We start from the raw sequence: 10,074 nt of genomic DNA on the forward strand, positions 1-10,074 counted from the left end.
CATGCAGGATTGAACAGATAAGGAAATGCATTTATTCATTTTAAACAATATATACATGTTTTACAAAGATAAATCCAAACATGGACAGTTTTAAAAAGTCTGAATTAGCATTATGAAAATACAAAGGTGAGTTGGGTGTATTTAGTTACTGTGTCATTGATCTATTTGTATAACTACAAAGCAAATGTAAAAACTATAACATGAGAAATGACCGTTTATAGAATGAGTGCAGTTTTTTTATTATTTTTTTTCTAACCTTTGTAATTAACACGTTTGTGACACAAACAAAAAATCTTAACTGCCAGCGTAAATACACAGCTTATATAATAAGCCTTAACTGGTCCTTGTAGCAGCCTCAGTTTTAAAGAACATGACAGCAGTGGTTTTCAAACTGTGGTTCAGTGTGTCAGTACAGCAGGGTAGCTGGACAACTACAGAATAATATGCAGTGAAGCAGAGCTGAGTGGATATAACTTATGTGGAGAAAATAAATTTGCTGTGTTTACTTTTGTGTTTTTTGTTTTTACAAAAGTACTCATGAGTCTGAGGGCTTCCAGGTGAAGAAGTTGATTCCTTGCAGCTCCTCAGGTAAGTACTCCTGCTCTACGGGGTCGCTGAAGGCTGGGTTGTATTTGTAGCCTTTCGAGTATCCCAGCTGTTTCATAAGCCTGGTTGGGGCATTGCGGAGGTGCAAGGGGACGGGAGGCAGGGGACCTTTGTGGCTTCTCAAACAGGTCTTCACATTATCATAGGCCTTGTAGATCGAAACAGACTTGAGTGCTCGTGCCAGATAGACCACACACTGAGCGAGGATCACCTGTTGATCAGCAGATGAAACAAAAGGAAGAAAACTGAGGTGAAGACAACTTTAGGGTTGACAAGACAGGAGACTTCCAGTCACTGATTGGTCCACTGAGCTTACCTCACATTCAGGCATCCCAATGAAATGACAGGCTTGGAAGGCAGAAACAGCCTGAGTAAGAGCGGCGGGATCTGCCATACCTGAAAGACAAGAAGGATGCAACGCTGCAGAATAAGAAGCACTTTTTAAAAAAACATTATGACTACTTTGTCAAGCTTCCTCTCTCTCTCTGGCATTTCAGTCCAGTCAGTAGTTTCTGAACTATTTTCGCAGACAGCGATTTATAGAAGTGTTCCTGAGCTCGTGCTGTGGTTTCCATGACAACGGCGTGCCCGGTTTTAATGCAGCATCACGGGAATCTGATGTTGATTTTCAGCCTTCTCCATTATGCACAGAGATTTCTTTAATCATCAATCTTTTGATAATGTTATGTACTATAGATGATGAGATATTTAAAGTCTTTGTTACATTGAGGAAAATTAGTTCATTTTTTTAACAATTTGTAGATGCAGTTTTTGGCAGATTGCTGAACCTCTGCGCTTTACTTCTGAGAAACTCTCTGCTTCTCTAAGATGCTTTTTTATATCTAATCTTGTTGCTGTAATATTGCCAATTACACTAATTAGTTGCAACATGTTCCTCCAGCTGTTTCTTTGTAGTACCTCTTACTTTTCCAGCCTTTTGTTGCCATGTCCCAACTTTTCTGAGACATATTGTTGCCACCAAATTCAAAATTGCCTTATTTTGTCTTAAAATTGTACAATAAAAAAGTATAAGTAGCTCTACTGACATAATAAAGCCAAATGTGGTTAGGATTGTAGAGAAGAAAAACTGGAAAAAAGTGTAAGAAGCCTTTAACTTAGGGATGAACTGATAATGTTTAAAAAAATTATTGGGCTGATAGCAGTGCCCGTATCTTTTTTTTTCTGTGTGTATTTTGATTTTCTTGCTATTTATTAACCCTTTGTGCCAGGGGAAAAAAAAAAAAAAGGTCAATACACACCGGATGATTGCAGCTGGAAAATTCTAAAATATATAAAAGTATACATACATACATACATACATACATACATACACACACACACACACACACACACAGCTGGATATATATATATAAAAAAAAAAAACACCCAGCACGCCCCTGCGGGCGGTTTATCCTTCAAGCTCGGGTCCTCTACCAGAGGCCTGGGAGCTTGAGGGTCCTGCGCAGTATCTTAGCTGTTCCCAGGACTGCGCTCTTCTGGACAGAGATCTCCGATGTTGTTCCCGGGATCTGCTGGAGCCACTCACCTAGCTTGGGAGTCACCGCACCTAGTGCTCCGATTACCACGGGGACCACCGTTACCTTCACCCTCCACATCCTCTCGAGCTCTTCTCTGAGCCCTTGGTATTTCTCCAGCTTCTCGTGTTCCTTCTTCCTGATATTGCTGTCATTCGGAACCGCTACATCGATCACTACGGCCGTCTTCTTCTGTTTGTCTACCACCACTATGTCCGGTTGGTTAGCCACCACCATTTTGTCCGTCTGTATCTGGAAGTCCCACAGGATCTTAGCTCGGTCATTCTTCACCACCCTTGGGGGCATCTCCCATTTTGACCTCGGGACTTCCAGGTTATACTCGGCACAGATGTTCCTGTACACTATGCCGGCCACTTGGTTATGGCGTTCCATGTATGCCTTGCCTGCTAGCATCTTGCACCCTGCTGTTATGTGCTGGATTGTCTCTGGGGCATCTTTACACAGCCTGCACCTGGGGTCTTGCCTGGTGTGATAGACCCCAGCCTCTATGGATCTTGTGCTCAGAGCTTGTTCTTGTGCTGCCATGATTAGTGCCTCTGTGCTGTCTTTCAGTCCAGCTTTGTCCAGCCACTGGTAGGATTTCTGGATATCAGCCACCCCCTCTATCTGCCGGTGGTACATACCGTGCAGGGGCCTGTCCTTCCATGATGGTTCCTCGTCTCCCTCCTCTTTCTTGGGTTTCTGCTGCCTGAGGTATTCACTGAGCACTCGGTCAGTTGGGGCCATCTTCCCAATGTATTCTTGGATGTTCGTTGTCTCATCCTGGACTGTGGTGCTGACACTCACCAGTCCCCGGCCCCCTTCCTTCCGCTTAGCGTACAGCCTCAGGGTGCTGGACTTGGGGTGAAACCCTCCATGCATGGTAAGGAGCTTTCTTGTCTTTATGTCAGTGGCTTCTATCTCCTCCTTTGGCCAGCCTATTACCCCAGCAGGGTACCTGATCACGGGCAGGGCATAGGTGTTGATGGCCCGGATCTTGTTCTTACCATTCAGCTGACTCCTCAGGACTTGCCTGACCCTCTGCAGGTACTTGGTGGTTGCAGCTTTTCTAGCGGCCTCTTCATGGTTCCCATTCGCCTGCGGGATCCCCAGGTACTTGTAACTGTCCTCTATGTCTGCAATGTTGCCTTCTGGTAGTTCAATCCCCTCAGTTCTGACTACCTTCCCTCTCTTTGTTACCATCCGACTACACTTCTCCAGTCCGAACGACATTCCAATGTCATTGCTGTATAGCCTGGTAGTGTGGATCAGTGAATCGATGTCTCGTTCACTCTTGGCATACAGCTTGATGTCATCCATGTACAGGAGGTGGCTGACAACTGCTCCGTTCCGTAGTCGGTATCCGTAGCCAGTCTTGTTAATGATCTCACTGAGGGGGTTCAGGCCTATGCAGAACAGCAGTGGGGACAGAGCATCTCCTTGGTAGATCCCGCACTTGATGGTGACTTGTGCTATGGGCTTGGAGTTGGCCTCTAGTGTTGTACGCCACATCCCCATTGAGTTCCCGATGAAGGCTCTTAGGGTCCCATTGATCTTGTACAATTCTAGGCATTCCAGTATCCAGCTGTGGGGCATTGAGTCATAGGCCTTCTTGTAATCAATCCAGGCAGTGCAAGACCAGACTGACCAACCTGTGCACTGCCTGGATATATATATATATATATATATATATATAGAGGTGAGATAATGCAATAATTAAATTCACCTACCCACATCTTCACTGGCAAAGCGGACCAATCTGCGAGCCACGTAGAGCGGATCCTCGCCACCCTCAAGCATACGGCCCAGCCAGTATAGAGACGCATTCTCATGGGAGCCTCTCATAGACTTATGTAACGCTGATATGCAGTTGTAATGCTCTTCACCTTTAAGTAACACACACACACACACACACACGAAATGTTTCAAACAGATAAGAAGATTTTTCTTCAGGTGGCATTCCATCAGCAATTTTCAAACCAAGAGATTGAAGGACATTACATACTGAAAAAAACGACCTTATCTAAAAAAAACAAAGACTGATCAGGCAAAAATAGATGAATACCGTCTCCATTAAAGTCATTAGTCAAGCTGAATGATGGCTTCATCTCCCAGTGAAGCAGGGAACAGTAAATCTCCATCTTTTGGGACAGCTGCGTGTTGTGTAACAGGACAGTGTGGAGGACTAATGAGTCTGAGGAGTTCTGTGCATGATGAGCAAAGGTGATAAGAACAGCTAAAACTACAGCAGACTAAAAAAAAAGCACTGATTATAGGTAAACGCGGGCCTTATAAGTTATTGTAATGAGCAAAAACATTAAAATATCAGTTAGCTATGAATGCAATAAAAAAAAAAAAAAAAAAAGTCTCAAAGCGCTTCGTTTTATGAATCTGGTATGAACGAATAGCACACGCTGCTCTGACGCTCAGCTAAAATACCTGCACTGCACTCACAAGAAACACACAGCACACTTAAATACCTAGCAGGGGCGAAGAAACGCAAGAAATAAGGTTTGTCCCCGTTATATAACGGTGATCAAAGACACTGGGGCGTAATATGATAGAGCTGTTAAGCTCAAAGCATGAAAGTACTCATGACGAGTGCTATAAATGACGCTGCCGAGAGGAATTTAAAAAATGTGGATTTGTAAAGTATGGAGCGATTTGTGCTGCCTAGTGCTGCCCACATCCTTAAAGACAAAGCCTCTTCTTTTATTGAAACAACCGTTATCCCAGGACCTCTGGTGACGTTTTCCAGCAAAACAGACGTAAAAAATTAACAGTTTCAATAAGAAATTAGAGGCAAGAGGCCGGTAATTTCTGCCTCTTGGTCCCACCTGCAAAAACATTTTCCACATAAACAGGATTCCATGTAAGAGTATTGGAAATACAATTGAAAACAGAGGGTGAGGATGATGCAAGCATGGGTCACAGTGTTATGAGCTGGAATATTTATTCAGGCCTAGTTGCACATAGTGACACCCAAAAGACCAGCTTTGATAAAAGGAACTTAAAAGAAAGGAGCGTCGATGCTAAAATGACAATGTGAGTACATCTGCGCTTACCAGCTTTATCATAGAGAATGTGGGACCTTTGGAGACCTTCTTTGACATGCTCTTCTGTCACTAGTATCTCTTGAGGAGAATCGTCGGGTGCTAAGAGGTTTGTTTTGGACATCTGAGCCTGAACAGCCAGCTGGAGACTATTGAGTCCGACTCTTGCGTCGCCATCACAAAGGTAGGCCATGGTGTCCAGGGCTTTTTGCTGAATGTAAATCTTTGGTCTAAAAACATTAAAAATATACACTGTATCAGTGCCTCTACTGTTTAATATGGAATAAAATTGAAAAAATAAAAAACAGATAAATGCTTAAATGCCTTTCATCATGAATATTCTCAGTCTTATGCTCTTCCGTTTTAACCAGCACTCATCTCAAAAACATCTTGATATAAGTCACTCTGACTGGCAGCAAAATGATTTCATCAGTTTTGTCAAAATGTTGTTTTTTATTTTCCCCCATAAAAAAATAATTAACTAAAACGATGGATTTGTGTAATCTACCTTAAACAGATAGTAGATTATATGCAATCATCGGCTGGCAGCTAACAGGTGATTATAGCTTGTGCTGAACCTCATCTGTCAAACTATCAAACAAAACCAAAGCTGAGACTATTGCTGTGGCTCCATCTTCCGATACCCACTATGTGAGGATTACAAAGATAGTGAGGTTTTTGGTCACGTGTGACACTACAGTCGAGGAGCTTGTGGGAACCTACCTGTGTCCATCTGTTTGGTCTTCATATTTGGGGTTTGTCGAATCTTGTCCCTGGATTCTGATCCCAAGTGTGGCCACAGCTCTGTTCAGGATCGAGCCCATCGCCTCCACAGACAGCTTCTCCAGAACCAGCACCTTGCACCTGCTCAGTAGGGCAGCATTCACCTGGAAGGATGGATTCTCAGTGGTCGCTCCAATCAAAGTGACTGTGCCACACTCCACATGTGGAAGGAAGGTGTCCTACAGACGCAAACACATACAGATTCAAGTGAGACTAATTTTACTGGGCATTCAATAAGGATCTGGACCAATCCTTGTTTCTATTAGACATGGCTGTTATATTACTGTTACACATAATACAGGATTTCACAGGATGCTAGAATTTAAAGCTTCAGTTTTCAGAATAAATACAGTATAGTGCCAAAAGTAGTAATTGGATGTCACCCATCCAAAGCATTGAATTCATGTGTTCTAATCCCTTCCATGGCCACAAGTCTATAAATTCAAGCACATAGGCATGCAGACTGCTTCTACAAACATTTGTGAAAGCTGCAAGGCTGAGTCGTTATCATGTTAAACCCTATAGATTAAGAATAGGATGCTACTCAAGTTCATATGCATCTGAAGGCAGACAAGTGAATACTTTTGGCAATATTTGGTACCAGTAGTGAAGCAGACCTCTGAATAAACTACTGCAAATAAAGGACAATGGATTATATTGATTGATAGAACCATTTAAGATTTCTGTAAAACATAAACATGAACCATTTAGTTACCAATGAATTAGGAGACAAAATGTAAATAAATCGTTTCTACTTATTATTATCAGTCGAAACCCCAAAAATGTATGTTTCCAATAGATCAAAGACATGAGCTGGAGAACTCGTGCTGTTTTTGAAGGGATAAAGATGGTCCCGTAAGCTGTTTATACATACATATACACTGGTGCTGATATACAATCTTATTAGCAGGGGGAAGAACATAAAAAAAAGTTTGCAACAAGCAGAGTACAACTTTCTGCTCTAAAATACCTCCTCACCTGTTGGGATTTATTGAAGCGGTGAATTTCATCGATGAACAGGATGGTCTTCCTCTTGCACAGTCGGAGCTCGTTTTGCGCTTGCTTTATCACTTCTCTGACCTCATTGGTGGATGTACTGGTGGCGGACAGAGTTACAAAGCGAGCCGTCCCCTTCTTCTTACTGGTGCTGGCAATGATGTGGGCTAGAGTGGTCTGAAATACAGCGAGCCACATGGAGAGTAATTTAACGTAAACTCACAGGCAGAACATGTAATGCAGCTTTCATCGAGAAGTTTCTGTGATGTGTAATCAAGTTAAATGAGCTGATTTTGTGACTCGTCTATTCAATGAGGAAACCTGACTGCGGCAAAGCAGTCGACAGGAGGGTCAAAGAAGAGATAAAGTGTCAGAAAAGCATGCCGACAAAGTCTGGGAATGGCTAGTGACTGCTCAATGAGCCACGCTGGCAGCTCAACATGCCTAAGGAGTCATTAACAAGCTGTACCACCAACCGAGCAGCCACAGACGCCATCATTCACTCTTTCAACACGACAGTTCTACTTGAATACAACAAAGAGTACCACAGCTGAAAATTCACTTAAATCCACTGCATTGGATATTCAGCATTAATCTAGACAATAATTATTTAAAAACATACAAGAAAAAAGGTGCAAAATGGACAAGCCCCAAGTTTCATGCCAAAACTGAGACTGTAATTATTAGAATATAAGAAATTTGCATTCGAATAATTAATCACAATAATTTTTTTTCTCTTACCCACAATAATTTCAGCAATTTGTGGATTATTAATTCAACAGAAAATTGCCATATTACTAAAAGAAAACTGATAAAAGCTTCTTAAATTAAAATATTTTTTGTGTGAACAATCAGAGTAGAGCTTTAAGAATCACTGAATAGATGAAACTTTATAAGTTATATTTAAAAAAAACACCTTTAAAGCACTATATGGATGAGGTAGAGTGTTAAATATTTATATGGTTATACTGTACATTAACATTTGATAATTTTATATAATGACATTTTTTAAAGTACAAGTTTTTGTTCAATATCCCTGATTTTCTTTTTTTTTTTTTTAGAAATTAGAACTCAGTCGGTTCAAGCATCTTCAATTCTGAGTACTAGTTGCCGAGAGCAGATGATGACTTATTGTCATCATCTGCATATCATTAATGACAAATTAAAGGAAAACTTTAATGAATGATGCGACACGTCTGACTTTAGTCATCTCGGTTGGTGTTTGGAGAGCGTGGCATAGGACAAGGACAAAACAGCACAGCACGTGATTCACTTAATTTTGAAACTCATCGCCTCCTTTACAATAAGACATAAAACGTGATCATGCCGAAATACTTTGCATTGATTTATAGTGACCTTTGGAATTGACCCAATAATACCGCCCGGTTATCATCTTAGGGGTGAAGGATACAGGTTTTTCCTTTAATTTGTCCCCCACAAATAAAGTGAGGGGAGCTGAATCAGTGGCAATAAGGTGTTTTAACCATCACATATCAAACAGCAGGAAAATACTAAGCAAAGCTGGGGAGAGATGCAGCATCATACTGGGTCACCTCCACACCTTTCCGCATCCCGGGGGTCCCCAGAGGATCAGCGACGGTATTTCCTGGGAGTCAAGAAGTGGCCGGAAGAGACTTTGCTCTCCTACAACTTTATTTTGCCCAAAGTATTCCTCCAGTGTTTCTGGTCTCAGCACCTCCGCCAGAGGTTTGTCTACTGCAAGCAACGTCCGCGGTGACAGACGTTTCGCCGTTTTCAAGCCCTGCCCGCTGGATGCAGGCGCGGGCTGCTGACTCCTCAAAGTCTCTGTACCTGCCGCTCCAAGATCCGCCTCCTCGTTCAGTAAACGTTTCACCCCCTTGCTGGCAGCACTGCCAGGACTTTGTTTACCGACAAACAAACCGTTCCGTTCAGTCTGGACCGGAGGTTTCCCCCTGTTGCTCTGAAACAGCGAAAACATCCCCGGTGACTGCGCGCTGGCCACGGAGGAGGAGCTGGCTGCAGGTTTGATGATAGCCTCGGGACCAGTGCGGGATTTCTTTACGGGAGGTCCGCTCTCGTCTGCTGTGGACGGGCTGCTGTCGGTAACGCCTTTCAGCAGACATATATCCAGATGTCCGTTGATTGTGGCGGACGTGAAGTCTTTAAAACAAACGGGACATTGCACCGAGTCTGGTGCTGCAGCTGTCTTCTCGTTCGCCATGTTGGTTCCCGCTAAACGTTGGACCTTTGATCACGTGACCAAAACAAGGCGTTGACCTTTTGACGTTTTCATTTTTAATGATTAATTTTTTCTTTTTAACCAGCTGTGGTGTGGTGTGTAGATTTAAAAACATTTTTAATGAACATTTTGCCTTTCTAGACGAGTTTTCGGATTACGTTCCTGTGTGCGTTTACGTGCCGATTAGACAGTCCGTCACCAGGAAAGCACATTGTGTCGATAGGTTTAAAAAAAAAGAGTCAGAACCTAATTATAAAAAAAATAAAATAAAATAAAATTGGGACTTAAAAGGTGAACCACACAGTTTTTTTTAGCTTCTCTATCCCTCTTTATTTCTAATTATTTTTTAATTGTTTTGTAAGAGTTCAGGGTGAAAGGTATCTGTGCCAGGATGTTTGTAAGTAGCTTTATGTCAAAGTAAAAGAACCTCGGTGAAGTTAATCATATAGTCTTGTGGAGCTGTTTGTTTGAAAGTGTGAATTCCTCTGAAAAGTCGGGAGGACCTGTATGCCCCCAGGCATGCAAGTTGTGGCTGTGGTTTTGCAAGACTGTGGGAACAAGCATTTTAAGTTTTCAGCAAGTTTTCGCTATTCAAATAATTCTCTAATAATTTCTCTATTGTAAATTCTGAATGTGCTTTCTTTATTTCCAGTTAAATGTCTTTTAAATGACCCATTTAACTGTTCTTCATCTTTATCTAATTGTTTATATCTATAATGGAGAAAATGTTTATTGAACTGTATCAGTAAAAATACACCACTGCGAAAATTCACAGTTCATAAGTTTAAATGATAAACTTCTAAGATCTCATATTCAGGATCAATGTCTATCAGTATCCAGAAATAACATAATCAGCAACACTTGTTATAATTTTACAAAA

At 41.8% G+C, this 10,074-nt stretch overlaps 1 protein-coding gene across 1 annotated transcript; it reads right to left on the reverse strand.

Annotated features, from left to right (window-relative positions):
* Positions 1–33: 33 nt before the first annotated feature.
* On the reverse strand, positions 34–9,846 carry wrnip1 (WRN helicase interacting protein 1). Its single transcript, XM_082514138.1, has 7 exons — positions 8,535–9,846; positions 6,956–7,150; positions 5,918–6,156; positions 5,207–5,424; positions 3,872–4,027; positions 923–1,002; positions 34–817 (listed from the first exon to the last, which is right to left on the reverse strand). Exons 1-7 carry the CDS (start codon positions 9,174–9,176, stop codon positions 536–538), a joined length of 1,812 nt encoding a protein of 603 aa, XP_082370264.1. The 5' UTR covers positions 9,177–9,846; the 3' UTR covers positions 34–535.
* Positions 9,847–10,074: the final 228 nt, after the last annotated feature.

The sequence above is a fragment of the Aulonocara stuartgranti genome (genome assembly GCF_965226115.1).
Source record: "Aulonocara stuartgranti genome assembly, chromosome: 18".
Lineage (NCBI taxonomy): Eukaryota > Metazoa > Chordata > Actinopteri > Cichliformes > Cichlidae > Aulonocara > Aulonocara stuartgranti.

Excerpts from the sequence above, each read along its gene's own strand:
- wrnip1 (XM_082514138.1), bottom strand. The coding sequence starts at position 9,176 with ATGGCGAACGAGAAGACAGCTGCAGCACCAGACTCGGTGCAATGTCCC. Across the intron at positions 5,425-5,917 it reads GACCAAACAGATGGACACAG|ACCAAAGATTTACATTCAGC; the intron begins GTAGGTTCCCAC and ends TAATGTTTTTAG. Across the intron at positions 1,003-3,871 it reads CTTTGCCAGTGAAGATGTGG|GTATGGCAGATCCCGCCGCT; the intron begins GTAGGTGAATTT and ends CTTGTCTTTCAG.